Below are 19,773 nucleotides of genomic sequence, written 5' to 3' on the forward strand. Positions count from 1 at the left end.
GCTTCTCGCATGTGAGAACATAGAGCCGCCATCTTAATACTAGTGCGCAGAAGCAAAAGATTCCCTCCAAAGCAGAGAATACGTCATGTCACGTGAGTGTGACAGATGCATGCGCAATAGAAAACCCCGCGTAGCAGCAGCCATTTTAGTTTGCAAGCGAATTATCATTAGTAAAACACATAGGCAAGCGTCCCCTAGATACTCAAATGTCGTGTGATGCAAATATTAATGTAGAAAACATGTTGGTTAATTCATTACGAGTTATTTGAGGTTCATTAATTCAAGCAAGTCGCTTCATGTGCGAATCCTTGCTCCATCACACCCATAACACCCAGGCCCCTTTTTTCCCCATGTCTGGAGGAAATACACAACATACCACAGACAAGCCATTCACATTATTGTGACTCTGGACACTGGCAGAAAGGCACATTGGTTTAGGCAGAAAAATGCTAGCTTTCAAAAAGTGTAATTTTCAAAATAGTAACGTTAAATCTGACTTTAGAATTATAGAGGATTTTATATTACAATTCAAAAGAGTGGAAGAAGTATTTGTCTATATATTCCCAAACTGAAGTTATCACATATAATCAGGTAACTTAGTATTAGTCCATGGCAGAGATAGCCTTGCTACAGTGAAAATCCACTTTAGAATTTTATCATTGTCAGGACATGAACAACTTAAATACACATGCCCTACTTTTTAAATACCATGGACTTGTTTATTTTGCAAAGTCGAAATGGCAGTTAAAATCTACTACAGGCTGAAGTGGCAGGCTTGAGGCATGTTTTGCAGGGACACTTTAGTTGGTGGCACAAGGAATGCTGCAGCTCACTGGTAGCATTTAATTTACAGGCCCTGAGTACACATAGTACCATTTACTAGGGGCTTAGAAGTAGGTTAAATGGGCCAATTAGAGATAAGCCAATTTTACCATGTTTATGGGAAAGAGCACAAGCACTTTACCACTGGTTACTGTAGGTAAAGTGTACCCAGTCCTAATGTAAACAAAAGCAAGGTCATTAAAAAAATGAACAATTGAAAAAAAAATGGGCGAGTCAAGGTAAAATGTCTGGGGGGAATACTACATCAAAGATACCAGGTCTAACCAGTGTCCCCCCGGCAGAAAGCAGAGAGAACTACCCACCCTCACGGGAGTTTTTATCGCTAAGACAGAAAAACCTGGAAAGACCATCAGCATTGTTGTGGCCAGTCCAAGGGCATCATTCCACTAAGAAGTCCATTCCCTGTAGGGAGATGGACCACCTCACCAGTTTAGGATTCTCACCCCTCATCTGCATCAGCCATCTAAGGGGTCTGTGGTCCATCTGAACCCAGAAGTGAGTCCCAAACAAGTATGGCCTCAACTGGGAAACATCCTTTACAACGAAACTTTTACAACGCAGTGCTTTTACAACGCAGGTTTTACAACGAAAACCATTACAACGCATTGCTCTGGGGGGCGCTCTAGGATAGAGAATAGTTTTAATTTACTATCCAACACCTTCCCTACTATCCACGGGGACTGGAGTTGGAATAGTAAATTAAACTATTCACTATCCAGCACCCCAAAGCGCTATGCAGTGTAACAGCATGTGTTGTAAAAACTGCGTTGTAATAGCATGCGTGGTAAAAGCATGCGTTGTAACGTCATACAACCCCTCAACTTCTTCAGTGTCCATGCCACTGCAAATCCCTCCCTTTCTATTGCACTACACCTCTGTTCCCTGGGACGTGGCCTTCTACTGAGGAAGGCTGCATGTTTGTCCTAGCCCTCATCATTCAGCTGTGAGAGAATAGGCCCAGTGCCTTGCTAAATTGCATCCATCTGCACTATGAATTCTTTGGAAAAGTCAACTGCCTTGAGTACGTGGTGTGCGCATGGCCTCCTTTGAGGCGTTGAATGCTTCATGGCACACCTCTGACTAGAACACCTTTTTGGGTTGCTTCTTAGAAGTCAGCTCAGTAAAAGGGGCAACAAAGGTGCCATATCCCTTAACAAATCTCTTGTAGTAACCAGTGAGGTTGAAGAAGGCTCTCACCTCCGTGTAGGTCTTGCCGGGTTCGCAAGCCAAGATGTTGTATGTTGGGCTGGTGGGGACTACTTTCCCCACTGACTTGGTGGGCCAACCGCACAAGGGGTCCATGCCCTATCTGGCACTTACTGGCCTGCCCTTTAAAGGGCCTGAATCTCTGCCCGGAGGTGGTTCAGGCTGTGATCCCAGCTAGAACTGAAGACAGCTGTGTTGTTTAAGTAGGTGGCACTGAAGTCACCAGGCCAGCTAGGACTTGATTAACCACCTCTGGAAAGTGGCTGGGGCATTTTTAACCCAAAGGGAATCGTCCTAAATTGAAAGTGGCCCTCTGGGGTGGAGAATACAGAGCTTTCCTGGGCCCTCAGTGGGTCAGGTAATCTGCCTGTATCCAGATGTCAAATCAAATGTACTTAGGATCTTGGCAGCTCCCAACTGGTCTATGAGCTCATCAGCCCAGAGGATGGGGTGTACATCCGCCTTGGTGACTGATTTAGGCCCTTTGTAATTCACACAGAATTGGAGTTCATGGGTGTCACCGAGTGGGGCAGCCTTGGGTACCAGAACCACTGGACTGGACCATGGGCTGTTGAAGTGTTCAATCACCTAAACTCCAGCATTTTGGACACTTCCTCCTTGATACTAGCTCTCACTTTATCAGACAGCCTGTAGATGTTATTCTTGACAAGTATGCTCTTCCCTGTGTCGATATCAAGGGTACACTAAGTGGTGAGCACAGGGATAAGTGAGAACAAGGAGGAGAATTTCTGCAGCAACTGGTGCCATTCTCTCTTCTGGTATGAAGTCTGGGATGGGAGAGATTCACTAGCTCTACTGAACTATCCTACTCTTTAGAGGGAGGAGGTTTGGGAGATGCTTGCTTTCTTCCTCCTTATCTTCATCTCTCACCAAGAGCATGGTGACTTTGGACATTTCGAAGTAGGGCTTGAGGTGGTTGACATATACGATCCTCAATGGATTCCTGGGGATCTGGATATCCGCCAGGCACGTGACCTCCCTCTTGTGCTCCATGACCCCACATGGCCCGGTCTACCGGTCCTGCAAGGCCAGTGGTTCTACTGGCTCCAACATTCACACTTTCTGAACAGGTTGAAATTCTACCAGAATGGCTTTTTGGTCTAACCAGAATTGCATGACTTCCTGACTGTCCTCCAGGTTCTCAGTGGCCTCTTTCCAAAAGAGCTTCATCTGAGTCGGGCAAGCCAACATGTGGCTTAATTGATATTGGGGGGTTTCTTTAGAGTTTGTGCCCAACCCTTCTTCACAAGCCTGAGAAGCCCTGTAACATGGTGGCCATACAGAAGTTTGAAGGGACTCAACCCTACCCCTCCTTAGGAGCTTCCCTGTATGCAAACAATAGACCTGACAAAAGGGTGTCCCACTTATGCCTCAAGGGCTCAGACAGGCCCATGATCATGCCGTTGAGGGTTGTGGTGTATCTCTCAACAAGCCCATTGGTCTGGGGGTGATAGGGTGTTGAAAACTTGTAGGTTACTCCACACTCACCCCACATTGACTTCACTTATGATGTGATGAAGTTGGTTCCCAGGTCAGACACAACCTCCCTGGGAAAACCCACCTCAGAAGAATGGCCTATGTATAACATGTGGCATGGTCCACCAATACCAGGATAAACATGTTGATCGAGGCTGTCTTGGGGTCCAGAGGCCCCACAATGTTGATGCTCCCCCTCTCAAAGGGGGTTCCCATGACATGGAAGGTTAGCAGGGGAACCTTCCACTTTACCCCTGACTTCCCACTGGCCTGTCAGGTGTTGCAGGACCTACAGAATGCCTCTATGGTCACTCTCATCCAGGGCCAATAGAAGTGGATGACCACCCTTGCCAAGGCTTTGGCCTGCTCCAGATGTCCTACCAGGTGTACATCACGAACCAGCTCCAGTAAGGCCTGATACCACTGTCGGATCACCAACACGCAGGTTGACCCAGGTTCAGGGACCTTAGGTCACTATACAGGAGACCATTCTCCCAGTAGATGAGGTGATCAGCATTGGTGTCTCCCTATGCCTGTGCCACGGCCTGTTGCCATAGGCCCTCAAGAGCGAATCACTTCTTCTGTACCTGGCAGACCTTTGCCTGGGAGGGGCCTCCTCTAGTTTGACATTAGGCTAGTTCAGGTAGGTCCTCAAGGGCAGCAATGTCTTCCCCTGTAGCCTCTGGGATGTCACCCTCGGGATCAGCCTCCTCCAGACTGCGGGAACATCTGAGGCAGGCTTCCCATCCCCCCATCCCCTCCTCTCCTTGGCAGGCTGCTGGGCTATTGTTCCAGGCTAAAAGTCAATTTGATTGAAAAAAGACAGCCAGCAGTGGTGTTTCTGAATGACACTGGTCAAATATCCCAATGTTATAGGTCTCTTATGCCCACTCCTGGAGTTCTGACTGCCCACAAAACTCAATCCTTAGTAAATGCTTTCACGATATTAGGAGGGTGATTATAGATACATGCAATTCGAATTGGAAAGTTCAATGTGAACAAGGAAATTAGGTTGTCCTCCTAATATTGTGAAAGCATTTCCAAGCCATTTTAAATCTCCTCTCGGACTGCCATGGACCTTGTAGTCAGACACACTCACTCAGGCAATCCCAACATCTCCCTTTGGGACCTGAGCTCCACCTCTTTACAGAAAGTGTGTTTCAGGTCATTCCTCAGCAGACAGTCCACAGACATGTCCGGACTCACCGCTACCTTTGAGAAACCGGAAACCCCCCTCCCCCATTCAAAAGGAACCAGCGCCACTGGGTAGTGCCTCACATTGTTGTCTCCTGTCACAATCTAGTAGACTACATTAGTGATTACCTGCCCTGAGGACACAAGGCAACAGCTAACATTAGTCATACTGGATCCTGTGTCTCTAACAGCCTTCACCCTCTGCTCACTGATGGGCCACTGCCTGTATTTCTTAGTATTGTCAGATATGCGAGTCTCTGGCACAATCTCGCTGTCGCCCAGGGACACAAGGGTAACCTCTGCACTCCCCCAACACTCACTGCGGGGACCTCCTCCACGAACACTACACTTGCCATCGCCAGGGTATGCTCACCAGTGGGGGGCCGCTTCCTGCGCTTGCAGATAAAAAAAACGTAAACGTGGTTACTTATATAGCGCACGTATCACCCCCGCAAAGGGGTCTCACGGCGCTTGCTTAGGGAACCCGTCCTGGTATTCCCCTGTGAGATAACCCCGGCAGGGTATCCACAAGGTGAAAGCCAGGCATCCCGCCGCGAGGGGCCGTAGTGGAGATTAAGCAAGCTATTGCCCAGAGTCGCAGAGTGTGAACCCGTGAGTCGAGTAGGCACCGAAACGAGAATTATCGAGTCCATGGAACTTTTTAGCCCAAGACCCGCCGAGGCGGGGAATTGAACCCTGGTCCAGGACCGATCTCAGCTTCCAGGTCTGCCGCCTCTAACCCCTGAGCCACACTTCTCCACTAGATCCCCTTAAAGTGACTGGTAAAACTCATAGCACTTGGATGTAAAGTGGCCTGAGGAGTTCTTACCATAAAACCCACTGTTCTTTTGTTCGGGATGGGACTGAGAACTCATTTTGAGGGGCTTTTGAGACTTATTAGATTTTTCTTTTTCTCCCCCTCTTTCTTCTGGTCATCCCTCAAGTAGCTTCGTGAAAACTCTGGTGCTAATCCAGAGGTCAGTCTCCTTTGCAAGCTCCCTGGGAACAGTGAGCTTAGTATCAGGTCTTGGCGCAATTCTGTAAAGCATTTACTGAGCATGTGCTCTCTTTTTCTTAGCAATGCCCAAGATCCGTGAGACCTCCCTCATGCCGGTTACCCACACCAGTGACGGCTACTCCTACAAGCTGACCTTGCTACTAATTTGAGATTGCTAGATTTGATGCTGTTCCCTGAGAACCATCTACTCTTCCTGACTCAGATTCCCAGGCATTGTGGACCAACAAGCCATGTCACAACTTCAGAAAGAGTAATTCCTAAGCCGCCTCTGACTCTTAGTTAGTAAGACTGGTGTTCTGCGAAAGTGGCCAGCGAGTCACCGTATTCTTCCCCTTGGATGATCGCTTGCATAACAACGAAAGAGGTAAAACTAAACTGTGGATAGTTTGTTCATTTTACAAGACCCTGAGAAGAGTATTAAGTAAATGGATAATTTTCTGAGCAAATTTTAGGCAAGATAGACCAGCCTTTATATACCTCCTAAATCTGCAAATCCACGAGCCTGATTCACAAAGGTATAAAGTTAGACTTTTGGTTTAACTTTAGACCAAAAGTTTAACATTACAACGTTTTAGTATTCACAAAGGTAAGTTACAAATAGTATCTTTATGTTCGCACTTGGGATGGAATCTCCACGCTCGTGTGAAGATCCTCCCCGAATGCAGAGATTCCACTCTGGGTACGGAGATTCCACTCTGGGTAGGAGTGGAATCTCTGCACTCAGGGCAGATCTCCGCCCGACTTCGGAGATTCTGCTCCGAGTGCGGAAACTCCGTTTGAGTGCGGACTTAAAGATGCTACTCATAACTTACTTTTGTGAATACTGAAAGTCGTAAACGTAGACTTTTGGTCCAAGTTTACATTTGGGAATCGGGCCCCACGTGTCTTATGTTGTAACTTAATTCCTGTCAAATCATTCGATATATGTATATTCAACTTATGCTGAGGTACAGGTACCACCCTATCTTTTCTTGTTAACTCTCTTTTGAGTTTAACTATCAGTTTTTTACTAATCCAGACAATATGCTGGAGGTGGTATTACATTTTTTGTTGATAATATAATATTGATCCAGTTTTTGTATTGGATGTCATTCATAGTGTATGGTGTTTTGCATGTAATATTGTATTGTATATATTATACAGATGTTCTCTCAGTATAATATGAAATATACATACATATATATTACTTGACTATTCAGACAACTACCTTGTCAGGTCATTCGCCAGAGAGGTGACCACTTCCAACTTAGCATTAGGTCTCTGAGCCTAGTACAATCTTCGGCTCGGTGCGAACCACAAGTTTAGAAGTGTTTCATCCATTGATACCATTGTGGTCACGGATGTCTTTTGGGGCCTTTTCTCCCCAAGAGAAAGTGCTCTTCTTCAGGCTGACAGTCCATCTCTTCTTGGAGGGCAGGTTCTTGATGTTTTGAGGAGCTTCTAGGACTAGAGCCACCTTGCATAATAGGGTTGGTCTTGCCCAAACTGTGAATGTGCCCCCTCTTGCTCCTTATGCCATAGGACTGCAATCAGCTCCTGGACAGGGGGAAATTTCTCAGCCTTATTCCTGGAGTAGTCCTTGCACCTTCTATCTTAACAGAGGTTGTCTTAGAGACATTGTCAGAGACGTTGTTCTTAAGAACTTTATGAATCACATAAGAATAAGAGGTCAGTTCGAATTCATTTATATCCTTAATATTGTTCTGTGTGAAGACCCGCAAATTCAGATATTCTTTGTGATATGCTGCTTTATTAATAAAAACAAGGTAATTGGAAAAAACCAACACGTGTTTCGCCCCTTCCGGCGCACAGGCCTGGGGCTTCCTCAAGGCAGCAAAATAGATTAGTTGTCTCACTAATGTTTTCCATACGTTCTCTCTGGTCAATGTTTCTATGTTATCCGTGAAGTATACAGTGCGGTCTCGGTAAGTTGCAAGTCCAATGCAGTCCTGGTCGGTGAAGTACCTTAGTGCAAAAGGGGACTCTCCTACTTATTGAGGCCAATCGAGAGCATTATGTTACCCAATACTGAAGGATTTGTGACCCCTGGGAAAACAAACCTCTCTTATTTTCAAACCACTTAAAATCTTTATGGCAAGGTGGAATACATTTTCAGTGCCAAGCGACCCTTTTTGAGCAGAGAGACTAAATACATGCTGTTGATAATCACTAATTTACTCGTAAACTTTGGAGATGGTCTTCTTGGACATAATGTAAGGATCACTGTACTTACGATGAACACTGACACTTCTGTGGCCCTCTTCTACATCAGCACACTCCTCACAATTCATCTGGCTTGCAGTAGATTTATGGGAGTTGGCCACTCTCAGGACAGGTTTCTCCTGGTCTCCCATGTGGGAGATTTTAAACAAAGAGTGGGCAGACTGAGCCACGCCCTGTCTTCTCCTGTTGAGCAGGACTTGAACAAGCCAATTTTCCAGGCTGTATTCTATTTAATGCACACACCATTTGAGCTGATGCCTCTGTGTGATATATGATGCTTCTGTACACAGCAGACATGAGTGACAAGGCTTGCACATTTGCCATCTTCTTTTCCTGGTGTAGTATACGCGGTGCAGGAATTTAAATTATATAAATCTAAGCTTTGCATCTATTGCTATTTTCCTAAAGGCCTCATGCCATCCTTTGTTTTCCTGTGTGTCCAGGCCCTCAAGTCCTTCTCCCAGTCAAGCCTGAGTTGCAAAAATGTTTTAAGAAAATGAACTGCAAGTGTATTGTATGCTGGGCTATTTTCCTGGTGGGAACAGGGGGCTGAGTGATGCTTGCTTTGAGTGGGCTGAATTCTAGAAGTTCTTCCCAGCGTTGCGTATGAATTAAGGCCATGCCTGAGCTAGAGGTAGCAGTAGAATTGAGATTTTGGTAGGCCAAATTGCTCCTGCAATGCAGCAAATGGTTTTATAACTGAGTTAGCACTCACATTCCCTTGTATCGACACACCGAGTGTATCCCATCCTGCGTTACCTCAGGTGGACAAGGTGCCCACCCACACAGGAAGCTATTCTGCTAGTGTTTTTGCACCAACCACTTTCACAACTGGCATCTCTCCAACTTGTGGAAACTGTCCTAGTAGTTGGGAGGAGGAAGCTGATGACCCCTTATAGAAAGTCCTGTGGAGCTACACTACCGAGCACCCATCTTTCACTGTAGGTGGGCCCAAGTCTTGTACTGAACGACCCTGCATCGACCACCACCAAATGTGTTGCCCGGTAGTATGCCATAAATTCTGCCAATGCGTAGTCCAACGTCACAAGGTGACTTACAGCATTTTGCCATGTTTATGCTTGGGAAGATGTTATTCTGACTGTAAGTAGTGTGAAGAACTGCCGAACTGCCTTGGGATCTTAAATGAGATATTTGAAACTACCTAAAGTATTCTCTGCAGGGCTATCCACCTTATAATTAGCGCGCTCTTTTCATTAATGACGTGGGCAGTGGCATCCAATGGTGGATCATTCTTCTAATCTTTTCCATCTGTGGAATTATGCTTCTCCCACACACCCATTGTTGATCTACGCAAATGTAAATAGCTAAGTATTTAATCCTCTTTGTGACTCTGGTATGTAAGTAACGATTACATTAATGGCTTAAAAGCCATCACTTAATTTTCAGTGGTGCATTAAAATATTGCAATATTTTTTGCTAAATATCTCATTACTCAGCGACAGGAAGCTGTGAGCACTAGAGATGTTGTAGAATCAGGACAACTAAAACAAATGCATGTAATATTTTGATTTAAAGTCATCCTGAGCTTCTTATATTAGTGTCGTAATAGACATTAGTGAAGGAAATTGTAAAAAGTGCTGGAGGAGGTTTAGAAACCAGCGAGGGCATACTCCCCTGATTCGTACAACATAGCACACAAGGGCCCTCGGGTCTAAGAGATAAAGGGCAATATGTATCATTCCAAATTGCGATCAGAAAACGCCGGAATTCGCAGAATTTAGCTAAGTGGGATGTATGAAAGGAAAACAGCCTCGCAAAAATAAGGAATCGCATATTTGCGAGTCCCTATTTTGCGATTACATTTAAGGAATCACAAATTGCGATTCCTTAAATGCAATGTAAGCGGCCCAGAAAAAGTGCAATTTGGCCATAAGGAATTGCAAATTACCACCAGCTTCGAGTTGGTGGTAATTTGCGATTTCTTTGAAAAAATGCACTTTTTTGCATTTTTCAAAGTGCCATGTGGCGCACATACATGCCCTTAGGGCTTGTATGTGTGCCACATGTGCACACATGCACATTCCAGGGATGCAACAAGGTGTCCTTTTGACACCCTGGCACCCTTGAAATTGCATTCTCAATTTGCAATTCACTAATTGAGAATCGCAAATTGAGAATGTCTTCCCATTCATTCTTATTGGAATGAATGGGGAGGTATTCCTTAATTGTGAATCACAATTTGCAATTTACAAGTAAGAAATATGTAGGATTCGCAAAATTATTTGCAAATCCTACATACATAGCGTTCGCAAAAAAATTGTTTTTTGAGAATCGCAAAACCAAAGTTAGGCTGAACAAAAAAACACCAGATCGAAAAGGCGTCCCTTTAAAGGTGGCATGCATCATCATTGGGATTTGTAGCCCGCACCATGACTAGGCATCATCGTACGAGGAGGTTCCCCAATGATGAAGCATGCCACCTTTGGTGGGTCAGGGAAACTGTCCTTTAGAGGGACGCATTTTCGATCTGGTGTTTTTTTGTTCATCCTAATTTCACATCTCTTAGACCAGAGGGCCCTTGTGTGTTATGTTAAGTTTAAATTTGTGGCCACTGTATGCAAAATTAGCAGCAGTGATCACCTCCCTGAACAGACAGCGTCACCAGTAGTAAGATTTAAAAGGATTTGTTAATTTGTGTAGGAAATTGGATTACTGGTTGAGGGGAGTGAAAACTTACTCAACAGCAACCACAATTCCTGTCAGGGTGAAGTCATAAGCAAACTCCAAATTAACATGTGCTTAACCCTCTGGTAGCATGGCACGAAAGCAGTCAGGCTTGATATAGAGGCAAAGTGTAAAGTATTTATGCAGCACTTCAAACAGTAATAAAGTAAAAACACAACGCAAGAACATTTTTTACACCAATTTAGAATACTAGAGTAAACTTTTATAAATTGTTTGAAACCAAAACAACAAAAATCCAACCAGTACAAACTCGAGATATGCAATTTTAAATATTTAAGAGAAAATAGCGACTAGAAGCACAAAGCACCAACTGTAGTTATCTGGGCACGCAGTACGAGGTCAAAGTCCCAAGTTCAAGCTGACCACGATGGAGTGTGGGCCAGATAGAGAGCTCACGGGCTGCTGAACATAGTGAGGTCCCGCATGGAGGCTACATCGAGCAGTGGCGGTTCCGATGGGCTGCGGGTTGTGATGCAAGGTTCTGCGTCGAGGATGCGTTGCACAGTGGTGGTTCTGGGGAGCTGCGGGGTTGTGATGCGAGGTCCTTCATTGAGGATGCGTCATGCAGGGGTGGTTCCAAAGAGCAACAGGGTCCTTTGTCTGGGATGCGTTGCTCAGTGGCAGTTCCGATGCAGCTATGAGGACATGCATCGCGCTGAGTCTGGTCTTCTCACAGGACCACAGCTGGGCTAGCAGGGCACCCTTTGGCCCACTTCAACGGGCCCAGCCTGGGGTGACACAACTTGGGGGTCAAGACTCATACAGACAGATTCCAGGTGCTGTGTTCAAGAATGTTGGAGCATTCTGGGTCCCTGAGACTCTGTTCAGGAGGCCAGCCAACTAGCCATTAGAGTCAACCTGGTGGTTGCGGGTTCAAGATGGATGTTCAATACTTTTCACTAAGGCAGCAGGGCAACAGAGTAGCAGACCTTCTTGCAGAGCTGCACAGCAGTCTTGCTGAGTCTTCCACACGTCCAGAGGTGTACTGGAGTGTTGGATCTTAGGGTCCATTTCTTATTCCTGGTGCCCACTTTGAAGTAAGAGAAGGTTCCAGAGTCTTCTACCACCAGAGGGGCTTTAAATTTCTTGCCTTCCTGCCCTGGCCCCAGATTGTCTGGCATCACAAAAGACTAGTGTCAAACCCTTTGTGAGTGTGCTGAGGCAGAGCCTTTTGTGATGTGCAAGTGTGGTCGGTGACAGCTCCTCCCCCTCATGAACTCAGGCGCCTTATTCTGCCAACATCTGTTCCCCCTTTGTCTCACAGTCTAGGAGCAATACAAAAAGACCAACTGCCAGCTACAGATAGTCATGTGACCCGTGATACAGATTGTAGCCACCAAGTAGTTAAGACAATAAAATGCCAACTTTATAAAAGTTTATCAAGAAAAAAATGACCTGGTCCACACTTTAAGTTACTGCTATTTATTTAAGCAGACTTAGATGCCTAGACTATCAGTTCATAGGCATGCAGGAATTTGATTGCATATGTTTACGACATATTATGATACGTTTACAACTTTCATATGTCTGGGCGCAACAAAAAAACGAAAACAATTTACAATGATTGACAATATTTATAAGTACAATACAATATATACATATGTGAATACACAATTACAAATAATATAACACACACAAGTTACTACATGGCTACATTACACCAGTGTCACTTATTGTACCAGTCCTAGAGTCTGCTGATTTATGCCTTAATAGATAAGGGCTGGTATCACAAGGGCAAATTCGTGCACGCCTATGAACTGATAGTCTAGGCATCTAAGTCTGCTTAAATAAATAGCAGTAACTTAAAGTGGAGACCATGCCATTTTTTCTTGATAAATTGATTATGTCCCACCTTGTCTCATATGGACAAGACCCCCCGTTTTTCACTGTTTCGAACTTTATAAAGGAGGCATTTTAAGAGTTGTGACATGAAATCTGATTTTACTATTAAAGAGGGATTAAAAGTACAATAATTCTTTAGACACCAAACTCCTCAATCCTATCCGCTCTCAATTGACTGTTACCACTTAGTAAATGTACTAAGGATACCAAATGTTATCCTATCGGAGAGGAAGGCCTCACAGTAGTGAAAAACAAATTTAGATGTTTTCACTACCAGGAAATGTAAAACTTAAAAGTACATGTCCAACTTTTTAAAAAACACTGCACCCTGTCCTCTGAGCTGTGTAAAGTCTATCCTAGGCATGGTGTATATGTATTAAAAAGAGAGGTGTGGGCCTGGCAAGAGGTTTAACTTGCATGTTGAAATGGCAGTTTAAAACTGCACACATAGGCTGCAATGGCAGGCCTGAGACATGTTTAAAGGGCTACTTAAGTGGGTGGCACAATCAGTTCTGCAGACTTCTAGTATCATTTAATTTACAGGCCCTAGGTAAATGTAACACCTTACTAGGGACTTACAACTAAATTAAATTGCCCAATTGGATGTATGCCAATTTTACCATGTTTAAGAGAGACAGCTCAGGCACTTTAGCAGTGGTAAAGTGCGCAGAGTCCTAGAAGCCAACAAAAACAAATTCAGCAAAACAGGTGGGTGAAGGCAAAAAGTTTGGGGATGACCCTTCAGAAAGTGCCAAGTGCAAACCTCTGCGAGAGTAATACATAACAACCACAGCAGCAGTGCCAAGACGCCAGAGTAGAAATATTAGTGATAAATAACACATTTGGAAATTCAACCATTTTTCTCCAAACGTTAGCTTATGAATTCTTAAAGAAAACAACTTGCAGTTCTATCTCAAATATAGCCTTGTCAATTTTGGCATACATAAATTAATTAAACTGAGCAAATATTTTTAATTTAATAGGCTGGGCTGCAGACAGGAGAGCTAATCACAGGTAGCTAGAGAGCTGACAGTAGCTCATGAGCTACTCGTAGGGGAAGCCTGAGGGACACAATTATTATAGGAATTGGGCATTCACAAGTGTTACTGTCATGCGTGCAGGAAGTGTTTGGTCAGTGCTTGCATAGGTTCTGGGTTATTTCATCTTAACACTTTCAGCTAAACCAAACTCAGCCTGGTCATTACAGGACATGTAAAGGACACATGATCTCTTGTCTTCAAGACTGTACTTGGACTTTACTCACCCACAGTAAATTAGCCTGTCCTAAATGTATAGATGAGGAACAGAGATGGATCTCACAAGTGGAACTTACAGTTCCCACCCCTAGTCTTAGAATATTTGGGGAGGAAGGTCAGCACCTTATAAGTACTATGGGCCAGATGTAGGTATCCAAATACCGGTCCGTAATGGCTGAAAATACCGATTTTCGGCCGTTACCGACCGGTATTTGGATACTGAGATGTAGGGCATCTCAAAATACAGATTCGGTAATTTTACCGAATCGGTAAATTTACTGATTCGGTAAATTTACCGATTCGGTAAAATGACCGAATCTGTATTTTGAGATGTAGGTGGCACTGTAAACAGTGCCACAGGGCTTTAAGGATTCGTTATTTACCACCAACTATTAGTTGGTTGTAAATAAGGAATACCTGTGTGTATGCAAATCTGTGCATGTACACCTGTGCCATGTGACAGACATACATGCACATGGCACACAAGCACTAATCAGGGGTGCAACAGGGTGTCAAAGTAACACCCTGCCACCCTTGACTTTTTCGGTATTTACCGAATCGGTAATTACCGATTCGGTAATTGACATTCATTCCTATGGGCCTGGAGGCCCATAGGAATGAATGGCAAATACAGAATCGGTAATTACCGATTTGGTGAATTCCGAATCTTACAGATTTGGTATTTTTTACCGAATTATTATCTACATCCCAAATACCGATTCTGAAATACCGAATTGGTAAAATTTGGTATTTTAGAATCGGTATTTTCGGATTACCTACATCTAGCCCTAAGTCTTGTAATTACGACGGATAAACAAATTAGCTGATAGCTTACTTTGAGTTTTGGCAGAACTTTTGTTCAATTGTTGAATTTTATTATATTAGAGAGTGTGTGTGTGTATAGATATATATATATATATAAATATAAAACGCACAAGGTGAGGACCAATCGGTCCTCTTAGAGTGGGTAACCATACAAACACTGACAAACACTATCTTTGTGAGCACTGGTGCGTTAGGAGGATCTGTCTCGGTATTGTGTTTTGGTACTTTAGAGTGAGTTTATCAAAACAACTAAAAGTGCAGTTAGATTTGCCTCTGTCCGCTTTATAACCTATCCTACTATCAAAGCGTGCTTGGAGTTTGAATAGTAATTACACACTTCATTACAGTCAATGGCCGCTCCTCATAATAATAGGCATGTTATGTTGTGTGTATGTGTGAGCTTATTTAATTTTGGCCGAATTTGGTTATTGCTGTTGTTATCTTTGATTTTATTACTTTGCTGAGTTTTTGTGTTTTAGTAAATCAGTTTTTTTTCTGTTTGTTTTATTCCTGTTCTGTTTTTCTGAGTTTATTTTTTCCTGTGTTTTTTTGCTGTTTGTTTTTTTCCTGTGTTTTTTGCTATTTGTTTTTTCCTGCGTTTTTGTGTATAGTTTGACTGTAGTTGTGTCAAGCTTGCAAGCTCTTGCCACCATCAGTGCTTGTCTCCATCAGTGCTTGTCTCACGCGTCATCTTCTGTCTCTGCAGGCAACATGTCCGGCAACCGGCGCACGGCCAACATCAAAAGCATCGGCTACTCGGACCTCTTCTGCCTGTCCAAGGAGGACCTGAAGGCGGCGCTGATCGAGTACCCCGACGCCAAGGCCATCCTGGAGGAGAAGGGCCGCGAGATCCTGCTGAAGATGAAGAAGCTGGACGAGAACGCGGCGGCCGCGCAGGCGGCCCAGCAGCTGGAGCTGGAGGCCAAGGTGTCCCGGCTGGAGGCCACCCTGGAGGGGCTGCGCACCAAGCTGGCCCGGCTGCTGGCCGAGCTGGAGTCCAGCGCCCGCAAGATGGCCTACCGCATCGACCACCTGGAGTGGGAGACCAACCTGTGGCCGGAGCCCGGCGACCCCTGGGAGTCCGACGAGCCCGGGGAGGGGGGCGCGCCGGCCCTGGACTGACCTCCCTCCGTGCGTAATCCCGCGCAAGGGCGCGCCCCTGGTTGGAACGGGCGCCCCCGCCCACCTGCCCCCGCGCTTCCAGCCCTTGTTTATGCTGTAATCGCTTCGCCCGCGGCTGGCACAGATTGTCAACTTTGTGAATAAACACGAGACTATCCCCAGAGCGCCCCGGTTTGGAAGCAACACGTGGCGACCTCCAGTCACTCAAGGTGACGTGCCCTGGCTGATGAAGGGGAAGCAGAGGCCACGAGACTGCAGCAGGCCCCAGGGGGTGGGCAGGGGCGGGATGTGTGCAGTGCAGCCGGCATTTATCTGCTTCTGTTGCTCTGGGGGTCACGGACTAGGACGCACTGTTCATAAAACAATGTGCAATTTCCCCTTCCTTATTCACAACTGGAGTATCTGTGCCCAAAAAGCACCCTCCGGGTTCTGCTCGCGTCCTGGGTAGAGAAGGGGGCGGTACGATTGCTGGAAATAGAGAACTAGGGCTCTGCAGGTATTGGATTGAGGTGTACTGGCACAGCCCTGCCCGATCCCAATGCAGGGACAGTGCGTTCGCAGCGCGGTGCCAGGTTTCAGTGCTGGGATTGTAGGTTATACCTCGAGCCTCACTGGCAGAGCTGTGTTGGAACAAGACTCGTGCCACGAAGATGCCTGTAGCTGCAGTGCCAGAGCTCTGTGGGGTGCTGATGCAGGGAATGTTTCAGGCTAGCGCCGAGGTGCATTGCCGGAGCTGTGCGGGGTCGGACGCATGGACAGATAGTTCATGCCGCAGTTCATGCTGGAGGTGCATTGGTAGAGTTCCAAATGCGCATTGAAGGGCAGTATTAGAGGTGCCTGCACGTCTCGGGTCTGACCCAGCAGGAGTATTGCATTACAGCTGGGGTGCTTTTCTAGGGATGTCCGGTGACCCCAGAACTCGAAAGGCGCTCGATACCGCAGCAGAGGTGGGGTGCTGTAGTGCAGCTCTGAGGGGCTCAGCGTCTGAACACGTCCCGTCTCGGGGTTGAGGTGATGTGGCGGAGCTGTCTGTGCTCTCTGACACCGCTAAGGTGAGGTGTGCTGTGGTGTTAGTGGTGGAGGTAAGCCTCGAGGTGGTTTGCGATGCAGGTCAGAACGGATGTGGTTTGTTTGTGATGCAGAATAGTTCCGAGGTGGCTTGTGATGCAGGTCAGACCCAAGGTGGCTTGTGATGCTGGTCAGAACGGATGTGGTTTGTTTGTGATGCAGATCAGACCCGAGGTGGCTTGTGATGCTGGTCAGAACGGATGTGGTTTGTTTGTGATGCAGATCAGACCCGAGGTGGCTTGTGATGCTGGTCAGAACGGATGTGGTTTGTTTGTGATGCAGATCAGATCAGACCCGAGGTGGCTTGTGATGCTGGTCAGAAGGGATGTGGTTTGTTTGTGATGCAGATCAGTCCCAAGGTAATTTGTGATGCAGATCAGTCCCAAGGTGGCTTGTGATGCTGGTCAGAACGGATGTGGTTTGTTTGTGATGCAGATCAGCCCCGAGGTGGCTTGTGATGCTGGTCAGAACGGATGTGGTTTGTTTGTGATGCAGATCAGTCCCAAGGTAATTTGTGATGCAGATCAGTCCCGAGGTGGCTTGTGATGCTGGTCACAATGGATGTGGTTTGTTTGCGATGCAGATCAGTCCCGAGGTGGTTTGTGATGCTGGTCAGAACGGATGTGGTTTGTTTGTGATGCAGATCAGTCCCAAGGTAATTTGTGATGCAGATCAGTCCCGAGGTGGCTTGTGATGCTGGTCACAATGGATGTGGTTTGTTTGCGATGCAGATCAGTCCCGAGGTGGTTTGTGATGCTGGTCAGAACGGATGTGGTTTGTTTGTGATGCAGATCAGTCCCAAGGTAATTTGTGATGCAGATCAGTCCCGAGGTGGTTTGTGATGCTGGTCAGAACGGATGTGGTTTGTTTCTGATGCAGGTCAGACCCAAGGTGGTTTGTTTGTGATGCAGGTCAGACCCAAGGTGGTTTGTATGTGATGCAGATCAGACATGAGGTGGTGTGTGAAGCAGATCAGACATGAGGTGGTTTGATGGAGGAGTAGAATCAGCAGAGTTGTGGGCAATCTCTGATTATCTCTGCTCAGGCTGCCCTGCTGCCGCTGCACTTCGATCTCTGTCACAGGGTTAACCCTGCGGAGATACCCCACATATGGTAACCCCAAAAACTGCTTCACATATGTTTCTCGGCATACAATGCAGATTTCATAGTTCCTTTATGTATTTTTTTGTTTTTTGCAGGTTTTTGACATTTTCTGCAAATTTACTAGATATTTTAGAATTTTTGGAAATTTCGTGCATATTTCCTAACTCTGCTAGAAAGCACAAAGAGAGGGAGGGGGTGCAAGAGAGAGAAATAGAGAGAGAGATAGAGAGAGAGATCTGAAATGAAGGCAACTGACTGGGGCAGCCTATTGGAGACACAACCTTGGCTATTAGCGTGTGATAGCCAGTAGCCGCACTGCAGTCACTGACGGGGCCACTGGCTCATTTTAATAGCAGGGATTGACAGTGGCTGCTGAGCTGGGAATATTTGTAGAGAATCCACCCTGCCACAGCTGGTGACACCCACTGAGTTGTATATGTGCATAATCGTCCAAAGGCGGTGGTGGCGGTGGGGGGGGGGGGGGGTGACTGTGAGGGTGCAGACAGCCGGCTGCTGCCAGATGTCTGAAGGAGACTGACATCTTGGCATGGAGACCCCAACAATGTAGCTGAAGACGGTGTGTATGAGGGGAACAAAGACCCTCAATATGTCAATTAGATTACTTTAGGAACATTCTGGGATTTTGCAAATAAATACTGAGTGAAGTTTCATATACTTTTCCTATTATTATTAGCACTGGGGTGAGAACATTAACATGCTTTTGAACATTCATCTGCAGATTTGACCCTTTCCCACCGAAATGTTAAAATATTTCTTCCAGTTTTTCACTTATTTTCCGCTAATTTAGACCACTCAGCTTTTTAGTGTGAGACCCTGGAGCAGGCCATCATGGATTTCAGTTCAGATAAACACTCACTCGCTCGCTCGCTCACTCACTCACTCAGTCACTCACTCACTCGCTCGCTCTCCTGCATACTCACTCGCCCACTCACTCACTCACTCACTCACTCACTCACTCACTCACTCACTCACTCACTCACTCACTCACTCACTCACTCACTCACTCACTCACTCACCCACTCACCCACTCACTCACTCACTCACCCACCCACTCACTCACTCACTCACTCACTCACCCACTCACTCACTCCCTCTCTCTCTTTCTCTCTCTATTGCTCTATTTTCTACTTCTCCTATTTTTATTTTGTCTTTTCTCAACAGATACCATGACAGATAGCCTGTGTAGGTAGGAGTAGATAGTTAATTTGTGTTGACACCCATAGTGGTGATCGAGGTATGTGTGGTTTGGAAAGAGAGACATTAAAAAACACAAAGCACAATTTGCGTGGACAATGCTTCTTGGAAATAATTCAGTTTCGCATTTTTGGTCATGTCACTTTTCGAGAACTCCCCTCCCCCTCTTCTTTTCATACTACTTAAAACACTAAAGCAGTGTTTGGCAAAAAGGCGCAATCCGCAAATGTGGGCAACTTTTTTTGGGGTGCCCAGGCCAATTTTTTATCCCAATCCAAACCCTGTTCCGCGGCCCCTTCTATGACCCGGTGCCACTGCACCTGCTGCAACAATGGAAGCTACACCCGTGGGTGGGCATTTGGGGAGGGTACAAATGGGAAAGGGAATAACCTTGCCGAAGATGTGAGGACATTCTAGAGCAGTGTGAGTGGATGGAGTAAAGGGGAAAGGTAAGTCCTGTGGGCAGAGGCCAAACTGTCAGACACATTGCATTACTGCATGTTTTTGGAGCCACTCAAAGTATCTTTGTGTGGCTTCAAAAATATGATTCAGAAAAGGGGGTGGTGATGAACAGAGTGTCTGAATTAAGCAGACCACTCTTACCCAGTCCAAAGATCAGGGCTTGATCCATCACCGTTATTTAGCTCACTGCCC

At 45.8% G+C, this 19,773-nt stretch overlaps 1 protein-coding gene across 1 annotated transcript in view; it reads left to right on the top strand.

Moving 5' to 3' along the window:
• CNGA4 (cyclic nucleotide gated channel subunit alpha 4) overlaps positions 1-15,732 on the top strand; it is a 192,638-nt gene extending 176,906 nt beyond the window's left edge. The window contains exon 5 of the mRNA XM_078656282.1: positions 15,317-15,732. Coding sequence (XP_078512408.1) covers positions 15,317-15,732 — 416 coding nt within the window. The remainder of the gene's footprint in view (positions 1-15,316) is intronic.
• The last annotated feature ends 4,041 nt before the right edge of the window (positions 15,733-19,773 follow it).

This window comes from Lissotriton helveticus, chromosome 8 (genome assembly GCF_964261635.1).
Source record: "Lissotriton helveticus chromosome 8, aLisHel1.1, whole genome shotgun sequence".
In the NCBI taxonomy this organism is placed as follows: domain Eukaryota; kingdom Metazoa; phylum Chordata; class Amphibia; order Caudata; family Salamandridae; genus Lissotriton; species Lissotriton helveticus.